Source organism: Nicotiana sylvestris, chromosome 3 (genome assembly GCF_000393655.2).
Source record: "Nicotiana sylvestris chromosome 3, ASM39365v2, whole genome shotgun sequence".
Classification (NCBI taxonomy): domain Eukaryota; kingdom Viridiplantae; phylum Streptophyta; class Magnoliopsida; order Solanales; family Solanaceae; genus Nicotiana; species Nicotiana sylvestris.
This window is the reverse complement of record NC_091059.1, coordinates 686,451-700,841: the sequence shown is the minus strand read 5'-3', so window position 1 is coordinate 700,841 and position 14,391 is coordinate 686,451. Positions and strand designations below refer to the sequence as shown.

At 37.8% G+C, this 14,391-nt stretch overlaps 1 protein-coding gene across 4 annotated transcripts in view; it reads right to left on the bottom strand.

Annotated features, from left to right (window-relative positions):
* Nucleotides 1–13,779, bottom strand: part of LOC104244272 (ALBINO3-like protein 2, chloroplastic) — a 43,328-nt gene extending 29,549 nt beyond the window's left edge. For 3 of the 4 annotated variants that reach the window (XR_011405986.1, XM_009799659.2, XM_009799661.2), the window contains exons 1-4: nt 13,261–13,779; nt 12,053–12,159; nt 10,631–10,758; nt 1,862–1,933 (exon numbers count right to left, since the gene is read on the bottom strand). Coding sequence is in view for 3 of the 4 variants with exons in the window: in XM_009799659.2 (XP_009797961.1) it covers nt 1,862–1,933; nt 10,631–10,758; nt 12,053–12,159; nt 13,261–13,670 (717 nt within the window). In the remaining variant the exon portion in view is untranslated. Of the gene's footprint in view, nt 1–1,861; nt 1,934–10,630; nt 10,759–12,052; nt 12,160–13,260 lie in introns of those variants that run through there. The other variant, XM_009799662.2, reaches the window with a different exon arrangement.
* Nucleotides 13,780–14,391: the final 612 nt, after the last annotated feature.

Sequence of the window (14,391 nt, the reverse complement as noted above, 5' to 3'; positions counted from 1 at the left end):
AAGGATAGTGTGATAACATGTTCACACTGAACTTTCTGTAGCAGGCTACTAAAAAGGGAGAACAAGGATTTTTTCAGTTCTTCTCGTTATTTTGACCGTAGCATGGGGAGGTATCCTGATCGCGGAAAAATTGAGTGAAAAGACAATCCACATTGGCGCGTACTCTATTTGCACAAAGATGGGCAGAATGTTAACCAGTTGCAACTTCATTGCCCTATTTCAAATAAACTACAGAGATTTGTGCTGAATATGTTTGGAGTAAAATGGGTAATGCAAGGAGTTGTCAGAGGTGGTGAAGGAGAGCATGGAACATAATCCCTTTGGCGCTTATGTGGAACCGATGATCCCTTAGTCCAGATTAGTGGAACATTTTTGTTTTAAGTGCACTTCTGGAGCATAAATGATAACCCAGTCATACTGGATGCTCTTTGCATAAATCATGTTTTTGTGCAAGCTTCTGCATCTTCTATATAGAGCTTGTATGGGGTCCCCCCCCCCCCTTACATCAATATAGTTTAACTTCACTGGCAAAAGCTATCTCAAGTAATTTTAAAAGATCCTCATTGTGAAGCATAGCAGATCTCAAATCCAGATAAAAGAGGATGGTTGTGGCTGGTTGAAAACCAACATTAATAAATAATGATCTAGTTATGAGGAATACTCGTGATACTGAACTATCTGAATAAATTGGAATAAATATAGAGAATTCATAGCCATCTATAGAATTAGGGCATAGTTGGTTAATTGAATGTCCATAGGGGACAAAGAGAGGACTGTCCAAATGATAAGAATATATTTCATGTTAAAAATAAAGCTTTTAAAATATTGAAAACCATTTGGGATACCACTAAAAGAACAGAAAACCTCATCGGATGTGTGTAAATCCCATCTTTGTTTGGAGGAGGAGAAGGGAGGAAGCAATTATTAAGGTAAAACGAGCATCCATCCATTTCAATAAGTACACTAGTAGAATTCATGTTGCATACTCCTAGATGTAAGGGATAACATTTATGTTTGTATACTTATTATGAAAGACTATTACATATATTATGTGCCTCACTTTTTTTAGAGTTACTATGTTAGTATCAATGCTATGTTGTTGGATTGCATATTATCTGCAGAAACAAAAACGATTCATTTTTATGATGGAGAAACAACAAAACTTCTAACATCTTGAACTTATGTACTAGGTAGTTGGATAGTAGGCTTCACAAAAGCCATTCATACAAATGGAGCACTGGAATCGGAACTACTTGCTCTACTTGAAGGACTCACAACTGCTCAAGAATGGAATCTATTTCCCCTCGAAGTAGAAACAGACTGTATACAGGTAATCCAATGCATTAATGAAGGAAACTACATATTTAACGATATTCTAACTGTATGCAGATCGTTAATGCACCAGAAGAAGGACATGATCCTCAAGCACAACTTCAGGCAGGGGAATGAAGTAGCACACCAGATGGCAAAACAAAATGAGGCTCAACCAACTAAAAGAAAACTTTTTGTTCAACCGCCTCTTTTTGTGGAATCAACCTTGAAGAGGGACCAAGTGGAAGAAGTAGTTTTTGTTAAAAACCTAAGTAATGATGCTTGTAATAGTCTAGTAAGCTACGGTAACAAATGTGTCCTATGTGACACTAACTATGGGTGTAACATTTTGAACCCTATCTAGCTATAATATAAGTTTCCTGTTTCGCTCAAAAAAAAAAAAAAATTATGTACTAGGTGTATTAATGAGCCTTGTAATAGAATGATAATCAAAAAACAGACTAAACAATTAAATAAGTACAAGAAAGAATCATAATACCAAAAGAACAATAACCTACACAGGAATTGCATAAAACAAGAGTGCCCTTACACAATCAAAGCCTTCGTGATGATCCAGTGACATTCTTCTAATAGTTGTAATCCAAAGAAGAAAGCAGGGCATCTAGAAATGAATAAGAATATAATCAAGATGACAAGATTACTCAACCACATCTTACTTTCATATAAAAATAAAAAATAAAAAAAAAATCATGCATAGATTTTTCAATCAGACAAATATCATTCTATCATTCGTCATACCCTCTATGTGAATATAAATCTCCATTGGTGCATCTACTTTTTTCGGGTGAATTCTTCATCAAAAACTAAAAATAAAACAAATCCGGAATCCAGATTGAAGGTAACAGGCCAGGAAAATGAAATATAACTTATTGTAGTCTTAACTCCTACTCATACTAAATAAGCAAATAATGATTCCTACAAACCTCATTCTAAAAATAAAATTAAAAAAAAAAAGAATCTGCAGACCATGATTTCAAGAACATTAACTAACTGGACTGGGTCAAAGACCGAGAACTAAATGTCCTCAAGTAGTAACAACAACAATTAGTTTTGATAAGTAAAAGTATCTTTATTCCATAGGAACAGCACCAAGTAGATGCAGCTATACACAAATAAAAAACTCAGTCTTCTCTGTTTCAAACATCTAGCGAGTTGAGGAATTCAAGTAGAGAGTTTTTTTATTTTTCCCAAAAAGGAATTCAAGTAAAGAGTTGACATCATATGCATCTGTCATCTTAAACCAAAAGGCCAAAGAATATAAGCATTCCAAAGACCAGATATCAATTTCCCAATCACCTTTTTCAGCCTTACTGTTAATGTTTTTGCAATAATATTATATTTTCCTCCAACCAAACTAATTTGTTTGTAGTAGTTGAGTTCTTCTGCATCATTCCTTTTCGGAACAAGAGCAATGTGTGTTGCATAGAGGTTTTTTGAAAGACTTCATATTGGTAGAAATAATTTACGTATCCATTACCATTTTTTATCACTGGAAAACATTTTTTTTTTAGACTGGTACCAATATATTAAGAAAAAAGGCACTAAGGCAGTGCAAAACCATATGTACAGGGGGGAAGATCAAAACTGATCCACCAGACTTACAAAAAACCTAACATGTCAACCAGGGACTCAGTATTCTCTACATGCCTTTCTTTACACCAGAAATAAAACAAAAGAATACAATTCATCTTAACATTCTGAAGAGTATTGTATCTGTCTTCAAAAATTCTTGAGTTCCTCTCTGTCCACACTGTCCACCATACACAAGCAGGTATCACTCTCCACCATGTCTTCTGACTGACTACACCTCCAATGTTATTCCAGGACTTTAGAAGCTCCAGAGTAGTTGCAGGCATTGTCCATCTGAGGCCCACAATGTTAAGGAACAATTGCCACAATTGACTGGTGATAGAACAATGCAGGAACAGATGACTGTTGGTCTCTAGATCTGTGCCACATAACAAACATCTCGAGCATAACAGAAATCCCCTTCTTTGTAGGTTTTCTTGGGTTAAAACAAGCTTCTCTTGCTACCAGCCATGAGAAACAAACCACCTTAAAGGGAGCTTTTGCTTTCTATATGTTCTTCCATGGCCATCCCGCTGTATGCTGATCTGCATTTGTAAGCATGAAATAGGCAGATTTGACAGTGTATACCCCGTTCTTGCAGCAGTGCCATAATAAGGTGTCCTCATTTTCATTGAGCCCTTTGAACCCTTCCAAAACCTTAAAAAAATCAGCAATTCTCCCCATTTCCCAGTCATTCAGACCTCTTCTGAAAGTAATATTCCAACCATGCTGGCCCCAAGCTGCTTCCATTTTAATATGAGGCATATTTGGAATACTGAAAAATTCTGGAAACATCTCTTTGAGTGGACCATACCCAAGCCAATTCTCATTCCAAAATAGTGTCTTCCTACCATTACCCACCCTTGTGCTAGTGTTAACCAACACAGAGCTCCATAGTTGCCTGATAGATTTCCAAACACCTACCCCATAGGAACTGTTAACAGGGATAAGTGCACCACTGCTCAGTTTGACCATATTTCTCCCTTATAACCTTTCTCCACAAAGCATTAGTGTCTGAGTTGTACCTCCACATCCACTTCATAAGTAAACTTTGGTTGTGTGCCTTGAGGTTCCTGAGTCCCAGACCCCCTGCCTTTTGCTGGTGATAAGTGAGCTCCACTTTACCAAATGTATGGCTCTTTTATCTTTGTTGCCCTGCCATATAAAATTCCTCCTAAGTGCATCAATTCTTTTCCTCACCTTGGATGGTATCGGAAACAAGGACATGACATAGGTCGGGAGTGCATCCAACACAGTATTTACTAAGACCACTCTGCCTCCCAAAGAAAGATACTGACTCTTCCAAGTTGCTAGTCTTTTTTCACATCTTTCCAACACTCCGCTCCATATTTCTTGAGCTTTATTCTTGGAGCCAAGTGATAGCCCCAGATAAGTAGTTGGCAAAGATCCCACATGGTAGCCCAAAATTGCAGCTAATACCTGTGTATTATCAACCGTATTAATCGGAAACAAACTACTCTTACTCCAATTAACATGAAGCCTAGAAACAGCTTCAAATATTACAAGGATTAATCTTAGATATTTCAGCTGCTCATGATCAACATCACAGAGAACTAAGGAGTCGTCAGCATACAGTAAATGTGTGATCCTCAAACTGCTGTCTTCCCTACTTGAGACTGAGAAGCCTCTTAGCCAAGCATTCCCCTGGGCAATCTGTATCATCTGACCCAAACCCTCCATAGTAAGAAACAGAAAAGGGGACAACGGGTCACTTTGTCTGAGATCTCTTTCTAATGGGAAAAAACCTTCTGGAGAACCATTAACAAGAATAGAGAACCTAACAGTTCTTATACAGAAAGAGATCCAATTAATCCACTTTGCACCAAAACCCATATCCTTTAGAACTTTCAGGAGAAAACTCCAGTTTACATGGTCATATGCTTTCTCAATATCTAGCTTGCATAGGATTCCTGGAGTTTGCCTTCTAATTCTAGAGTCCACACATTCATTTGCTATCAATGCAGCATCCATAATCTGCCTGCCTTTGATGAATGCCATTCGGTGACTATTAACCAACTTGTCCACCACTCTTTTCAGCTTCTCTGTCAATGTTATAGAGATGATCTTATACACACTTCCAATTAGGCTAATAGGTCTAAAATCTCTCAGCTCCTTTGCACCATTCTTTTTAGGGATTAGTGCTATATAAGAGGCATTGAAACTCTTCTCAAAGTATTCACTGCAATGGAAATTCTTAATGGTCTTCATAAGATCCTCTTTGACTACCTCCCAACACTTGTGAAAAAATCCCATAGTGAATCCATCTAGCCCAGGGGCTTTATCTGACGCACACAGTTTTAAGCTTTCCAATACTTCTTGTTCTTCAAAGTCCCTTTGCATCCACACCCTTTCTTCGTCTGTAATGCTTGTCCCACCCATTATGTTGAAATCAGGCCTCCATGGTTCTGTTTCAGTATACAGATTCTTATAGTAGGCTACAATCTCCCTTTTAATATCATCTGGATTAGTAATGACTTCCCCTCGAACTTCTAATTTATCTATGTAGTTGAATCTTCTGCGAAAGTTTGCCATTTTCTGAAAAAACTTGGTGTTTTTATCTCCCTCTTTAAGCCACAATGTTCTGGACTTCTGCCTCCATGATATCTCTTCATGTTTTGCTACCTCCTCGAACTCCATGTGAAGACTTGCCTTTTGCAACAATTCATTCTCATTAAGAGGTCTCTGTTCCTGTAAGTTATCTAAAGCTAAGATCTGCTCCAGAATAGCACTCTTCTTTACCTTCAAACTCCCATAATTGTTGGCATTCCATTGCTTCAGCTTTGTTTTCAAACCTTTTAAGTTTGTAGGCCAAAGCATAATCTGGTCTTCCTTCTATCTGAAAAGAGTTCCACAAGCATTCCACCCTCTCCGTAAAGCCTTCAACCTCCAGCCATCAGTTCTCAAACTTGAAATAAGACTTTGAGAATTCCCAATCCCCACATTTCAGAGAAATTGGGCAGTGATCGGAGCTAATTCTAGGAAGTAAGGACTGCTTAATGTTACTAAACACCTCATCCCACTCCACAGAGAATAGAAATCTATCTATTCTAGAAGAGCATTCTTGATTTTCCTTTTTCCGCCCAGGTAAACATTCCCCCTAACAATGGAGGATCTACAAGTTCCAGCTCCCCAATGATCTCTGAAAAATCCCTCATTGCCCTGGTAAACCCACCATTATGTCTTCTCTCATTTGCAAATCTAGTTGTATTGAAATCCCCACAAACCACCCAAGCCCCCTCGCATAACCCTCTAGAAGCTGCCATTTCCCACCATAATTCCTCCCTTTCCCTTCTAGTTTGTGGACCATACCCCCCAGTTAGACACCAATCAAAATCATTATGCAGGGAGTTAATTCTGCAAGTGATGCTGTACAAACTAGAATTAACTAGCTCCCCCCTCCATACTCTATTATCCCACATAATTAAGATACCGCCACTCCTCCCATTAGCCTCTAATCCCACATAATCTGCCTATCTATTACTACACAAATGTTTGACTATTGTACCACATTCCCCTTCCAACTTTGTTTCCTGAAAGCAATATATGTCTGCTCTCCATTCTTGAATCAAAGATTTGATAACCCTTTTTTATCAACCCCATTTAACCCCCTCACATTCCACGAGATAATGTGTACCTTCATTGATCACTATTACTTGTGTTTCTCCCCCTGTTCCTCGATCCTCCTCCTTTGAATTTGATCCCAAACGATGTCAAATTCTTGACCTCCATCCTTTTTGTTTTGGTGTAGGTGTGGTAGAACTGCTGGGAACACAAAGTTTCTCCTGTCTTTTCCTGTCCAACTTCATGAAGAGCGAGAAAGCCTCCCATTCGCAACCCTAGAAATCCACTCCGAAATGTTTTCTTAATTTCACCACGTTTCTGTGAACCCACAAAGAAGCTTCAAGTTCTGCTAACTGAATCTGCATCTCCAGAGGAAGAGGGTCCTTCATGGGCCATTGGTGAGGTTGTTCTGCTGTCACCAATAGTAACTCATTCACCCCATAGCTACTGTTAGCCAAATCCCCAACTTTCTGATTTATACCTTCATCTGTATCTATGTTGCTCACGTCTGAAAAGGCAAGGTATAGATCTCCTGAGCTTCTCTGTGATACTTCTTCTCTGTCTTCCTCTACTTCCACCATCACCAATTTTGTTTGATAGATGTTTGCTTCGATCTCATCTAACAAAGGGTCGTATTTAACCTGTGTGTTGGGCCTAATTTCAGACAGAGTTTCCAATAGAAAATCAGGCCCAACAGCGGCAAACTCCTTTTGTTCATTTATATTCAAACTCTGGTCCAGGCCCATAACTTGGCCCAAAGCCCTTACCCTTTAAAACCCTCAGCTAGGGCCTCTGCCTCCATGACGTGCTCCACACAGGAAGTCTCACCCATGTGCCCCACACACTCCTTATTTTTTAAAATTTGCACAGTCATCTCCTTACTCACGTGCCCAGCCATTCTATATCCTATAGACTCAGACAAGCGATTGGACTCCTGTAATTTCACGTCTCTAGGATCCCCGACGTACTTTCTACCAACTCTCACCGTCGGCGGCCATTCACACCAAATCGGTAAGGTAAAAATCAGACCATTTTTCTCCGGATCAATGAAGCGAGGAATATTTTCTGGTGGACCTCTAACTTTGATTCTTGCCCACTTCAGGTGATTTTTCAATGTTGTCTCCTCTTCTGTTTCAATCCACCCGCCACACTTATTGCCTATTTCCATCATCACCTCCTTTGTCCAAAGGTGAAGAGGAAGCCCAATAATTCTGACCCACAGCCAGTCGCTTACTTCATTGGACTTCGTGCATGCAAGTTCCGGCAACCACCATTTCAGTTTCAGAGGTTCGTGCCTCCACTTCCAGTCACCTAGCATCACCTGCACAGCCATCTTCCTGTTGGAAAATTCGAACAGATATTGCCTCTCGTTCAGATCATAAATAAGCACTCCATATACTGACTTCCATTTATCAGCCACCCATCTGTGCAAATTTTCTCGAGTAGGACCCTCTGACTTCCCTAAGAAACTGCCTATTAAGCACCTGCTTAACAGATCATTTTCTGTGTTGTCCTCGACTTCGGAGAAGCTGATACAGTCACTGTGGTGCTCAATCCTGTGACCACCTTCCTTCAAAGACCATTTGCTTTTGGCTAGAGCATCACCATAAGAGATTTTCATAATGGGAGGCAGCTTCTCAACTTCATTCACAACTCCTTTGTCTGTAAACTTTGAGATTTTTTTAGCTATATCTCCCCACCCCCTGTTAGGAGCCAGTTCAGGAACAATAATAACTGATCTCCTCTCCCCTTGTACTGCCACAATACTGATGAATCTGCCATAACTGTTGTACTTCTGAGAACAAAAGTAGTTGTGTAAATGGTCTTTAAGTCTCCAGTTGTTATACTTATTTCCCCTGGTTCCTGTTGCCAAATGTAATAAATGGCAAATCCACAGCAGGGCCTTCTTGCTAACTGTAATTCTGTGCATTGAATTCCCTTTGCTTTCCACCCAATCATACCACATTTCAGACCCGGAAAAGTATTCTGTTATATCGAAAGATTTGCCTCCCGCATTAAAATAAATAGTATTGTCCATGTTATGTTGATCTCGAACCATGTTTTTGGTCAATCAGCAAGATTGAAGAAAAACTTAGTCCCTCCGATGAGCGATCTTGCCTGAAACTGTTGGAAAATGACCTTAGTAACTTACCTCGTAACCCATGCCTGAGAGCATTATTTTGATTAAACTTCTTGGTTGATTACCCTTAATGAGATGACTTCACTGGAAAACATTTATGCTTCCTTCCATTGTATAATCATTAGGTCACGAGGCTAGTTTCCATAGTATGCTTCCACCCAATCATACCACATTTCAGACCCGGGAAAGTATTCTGTTATATCGAAAGATTTGCCTCCCGCATTAAAATAAATAGTATTGTCCATGTTATGTTGATCTCGAACCATGTTTTTGGTCAATCAGCAAGATTGAAGAAAAACTTAGTCCCTCCGATGAGCGATCCTGCCTGAAACTGTTGGAAAATGACCTTAGTAACTTACCTCGTAACCCATGCCTGAGAGCATTATTTTGATTAAACTTCTTGGTTGATTACCCTTAATGAGATGACTTCACTGGAAAACATTTATGCTTCCATTGTATAATCATCAGGTCACGAGGCTAGTTTCCATAGTATGCTTCCATTGTATAATCATCAGGTCACGAGGCTAGTTTCCATAGTATGTTTAAGTGCTTCCTCAATCTCTTCCACTGTGAATGGTCTTTGCAGCCACTCTCTTTCACTTGTTGTAATGGTGGGCATGTCTATACCCCCAAAAGAAGGTCTCCAAGTTTCCTCTTCCTGAAGCGGGCTGTATGCTATCCAACTATCATGTTGTTAACTTCTGTTGGATCCCATACCGTAGTGTTATCAACCTTCAACTTTTCCACAAAATTATATCTCCTGTAAGTATTTGTCATTTTGTGAAAAGAAAAAAAAAACTGTATTCTTGTCTCCGTGTTGAAGCCATAAACACCGGTACTTTTGTCTCCAGGAATCTCCCTCAGCTTTTCGCAATTTCCTGAGTTCTCCTTCCCTTCTTAATATTTTTCTACAGCTTCTTCCTCACTTGATACCATAACTTCTCTTCCTGCCTGCTTCCAGCCTTTGTAAATTTTCTTGACACTTAACAGCTGTTTCTTTTTCTTACCTTCTCTAAATCACCAGAAATGTTCTCATTCCCCTCCCTTAAATCCTTTTTCACAAACTTCTATGACCAGGGGTACTCCCAATAGCCTGTAATAGCACCTAGATAGCAACAATTACTAGTCTATGTGTCTGTGTCTCAATCTCAAGCTAGTCAGGATCAACTATATGAATTGTCACAACCATGTGGTTCCATTTAGACCTGCATTAATCTAATATTTAAAAATTCATACAAACTTCTAACAAGACCAAAAGACTCAAGCGCTTTTAGGAACCAAGAGGGGAATAAGGCTGTACAAACACTAACACAAACATAATGTCCACGTAACATCACTATAAATCAAATGAAGTCATTCTAGAAGTTAATCCTGTAAAAGATCCTTTTTAGAAGACTAACTAAAGAACAATATCTTCAAAATCCCCAAAACAGCTATTCTTACTTTTTTTGTTTACATATATCGACCACTCAAATGAGATAACCACAATCCAAGATTCCAGTCAATTTTTGTTTGTTTTGGCTCACTACCACCTAATATGCAGATTGTTTCATTTTGCAGAACAAGAACAAGGTCATAATTCGCTACCTAACCTAAAAGACATTTCTCTAGGGGAAGGTCTTATAGATCACAAGTAAAATACTCTAACTTGATAAACAAATAACAGCATCTTATGTTGGGAAGAGCTTGAAGGCCTAACATAGTAAGACTACTAGAAATATCTATGGAATCACTGAAGTTAACTTAGATTTAAAGACAACTTTTATAAATCACATAAAGTGTAATGATTAGAATATCTCATCACAAATTGGAATAGTCAATCTCGGATTCACTCAGATAGTACTGAATTGTCGTAAGTTTTGGTTTGTTGCACACTAGGCTCCCAAATAAAGGTCACAATTTCCTCACTGTATTTTAATGTACAATCAAAAATAGTTATCCACGAATTTTGTAAAAGGTCTTCTAAAGCAAATTAACTTGATATAATAAAATAGAAAGGATTATCACCTGAACTGTCAGAGAGGCGAAGTACCAAAAAAATGAAGGACATCCTGCTTCTCGTTTCTGCTTGAAAAAGATTTTAAGTTGGTCTCTTAAACTCCTTCCTGACATAGGCGGAGGGAATGGAGGAGGCACTTAAAAATACATAAGAAAGATCAGTTGAAAAATAATAGCTTCTGTCGGGCATTCATCTCTATTAAGAGGTAAATACTATGACCATTTTCTCAAACAACTCACTAGGCTAGTTTTTTTGTACTCAGGAGCTATTCCAAACTTTTTTGTAATTTCTGCATCTTCTTAATGCCATCAATATAACACCTTACTTCATTAAAAAAAAAAACTCACTAGGCTAGCCTCTTTAACTCTTTTCTTTTTCATCAGTTTTGTGGAGGCTGGACGTGTCATTATGAGATGGATTCTTGAGGCAACAAAGAAAATAGCAACAGCATCAAAGTTATCATGGTTGTTATGTTTTTTCTTTTTAAAATTAGCAGTGTGTGGGCTAGCTTGAGAGTACCTCAACTAATCTACAGGGCAACTTGTCCTGTGCATAAGCATAGGTTTCCCAAGATACATCCATCAAGGCTGAAGCAGATGGGCTCAAACCAAGCGATATAGCTGGTGTTGGAACCTGAAATGTCCAGGTTGTAAGTCCCATGCTTCAACCATCAGGCCATCCCCTTGGGGACCCTACATAACTTTCTTTTTGAACAAGTGCACCTCAAGAAACATGAAATGACAAAATGCAGGTATACGACTCTACTCTAGGATGAATACATACTGAAGCACTTGGAGGGAAAGAAGTAGTAGAACTATAGAACACATTAAATTTAAGATTTCTATTGTTTTGTGAATCTTGACAGAGATGATAAGGAACTGAACTGTTAAAAAATAAGAGAATCTTATTTGTCATCTTCTAGTGGCAAAATCACTGAGCATGCAAATTAACTTGTCATCTTCTAGCAGCAAAATCACTCAGCATCTTACCAAGTGAATCCAAATCTATGAGCATCTTCTTTGGTGTTTGGACAATATTTGGTTGAAGTTGAAAAAAAAGAGTACTATTTGAGGTTGAAGTTGAAAAAGAGTATTTGGAAGTTGAAGTTGTGTCTGACATAAATTTCACTTGGAAAATAATTTAAGTTTTGTGATTAAAAATCATTATTTCACTTGAAATACTCCTCAAACCAGTTTTCCAACTTCAAATTCTCTATTTGAAGTTGAAGCTGAACTAATGGATCAAATGGTAAAGCAAATATTGATTTACAAATTATATTTCAAGGTGAAGTTGAAATAATGAAATATTTTTTATCCGAAATTCCAATCAAACGGAAAATTCCACCCATTCATTCACTCCATCCTACTTTTTGAGTTCCATAGTTAGCATCAGCTAAAGGAAAACGAACGGTATTGAGAACCAAGCCTCACATTTAGGAAATAACTCTCCAATCCTCATCAACTTGTGGAGTTGCAATATTACAAACGGGAACAATATCAGCCTCATAGTCACTGTTGAAGAAGCTATTATGATCCACCTGCAAACCAAGTACATACACCATTATTTTACCGTCAAGGGCCATATACTATCATTGGATAAAAATTACAAACAACTATAAAATTAAGAGATTATCGACTATTCCATGTGCGTTTGGACGGAATTTTGTCAACAACTCCTGTCTTGGTTGAGGAACAACGCAGGCCTTGTGGGCCATCTAGCAAAATGGAGTGGGTCTAAACCAGTGAAGTACAGAATTAAGCTGCTTATGCCAATTTTTTAAACACAACAACGACTTGATAATTACGACCAACAGCATAGAACCTTTTGTACAAACCTGGTAAATCCTAAGGCACAAAGTTCACATTGAATTACTGCTAACAGCATATACCTCCAGCAAAAACCTGGAAAAACCTAAGGCATAAAGTTCACAAAGAAAATATGCATGGTCCCCGAAGTATCCAATGATTAAATTTTGAACAAACCAGTGCCTCCCACCCAAAAGTAGACACTAAAGCATTTGGCTAGATAGAGGATAGTATGACATAAGTAGGCATCCATTGGAATTCATTATTATGAGAGAACAACAGCATGCAACTACTTGTACTAGTATTGAAAGCCTAATCCTGGCTCTTAAGGACAAAAATTTCCAATAACATGATAACAAGTTACACATTAAATCATCTTCAACGGTTGTAAGCTGAGCACAAGCAAAAAGAAATGTTTAGTGCCACAATTTACTCTTGACATGCACCTATCTCTACTACCACCGAAAGCCTAATGCAGGCCCTTACATTTTCCTTTCCAAATCATGCAGTCCCTTATCAAGATGCAGTCCCTTATCATAGACAAACTTCCAGCAATATGACACATTTTGCACCATATATCACAATTTACAAGATACAATTATCTTCTATCAGCGCTTTAATGCATAAAGAAAAGCATTTTCTGCATTGTTTGCTTAACTTCTGTATATGCATTTTACACTGTACATAAGAGCTGTTTTCACCTTATTTTTTGCTTTACTTCTGTTTTCGCCTTACTGTATCACTGTACATAAACTACAAATTTTCAAACTATAAAGCTTAGAATTTCTGAAATTCAAATAAACAAATCTAAAGGTGCTCAAAAATAATTTTACCAAGGGAAGCCAGTGAGGTCATGATAACCATCCAGCAATGAAATCAATGCACGTACTGGGAGAATAGAATCCTCAACACTTCCACTAACATTTTCTCCGATCAATGACAACTCCGTGTTCTCATACTGAGTCATCACCGAGTCACCGATATCACCAACTCGCCAGCCGCGAGTGGAGAACGAACGGCAGAAGGAAACACAGCGCAGTCCAGAAAGTTGCGGCTGCGACGGTAATAACGAGCTGAGAAAGTGGAGGTGCCGGCGGTGGCCATGGTTGTGGCGGCGATAGTGATTGGAAGGGTTTGAGGTTTTAGTATAAGAGTCTGAAGAAGTGACAGTGTGGAGAAAGGAGATTTCCGGTAAATTACGAGAGCAACGACGGAGCTTTGATAGGGAGAATTGGACTGACATGACGGAGAGGTGGGTGGCGGCCGACGGCGCGGCAGAGAACCGATGAGATGGCAATTTAGTAAATAAATTCAACTAAAATACATTTTTGGTAGTTTATTAAGATTAGAAGTTCTGGTCGTCCTAATAAATGGTAAAAACTTACCATATTTTGGGTGTTTTAAAGCGTATCAACTTGCATGATTAAGTAATTTAAAAAATAAAAAATTTATATGTATATATATATATACTATATACTATATTAAAAGTATGAAGTTGAGTATTTATTTAATATTTAAGAATAGTTATTTAATTAATTTTTCTATAATTTAGGTATAGTTGTTTAATTATTCTCTTGTTATTAACAATCTAGGAAAGGTAATAAAATTTTGCCTAAATTTTCGCCTCTTCTATCAACACCCTACATTGGAGTTTATTTTGTATTTAATACCTATTAGATTTAGGAGACTATTTTGTAGTAAAATTGTTTTTCCTAATTCTCACATACGTTGTTTTTTTGTTTTTTTTGCTTTTTTGTTAGGAGTCTTAATTAGTTGATACAACTGAAGGACTAATTTCCCATAAAAAAGATTTGGTGAAAAACAAGTTGTTTTGACTTTTTTATGTTAGGAGTCTTAATTATTTGTAATTTTTTTTTTGTCTGTTTTAACTATACACAAATTTACTTTATGTAATTAAAGTATTTCTTGTTTCGAATTACATATCCAAATAATTCTATAAAATA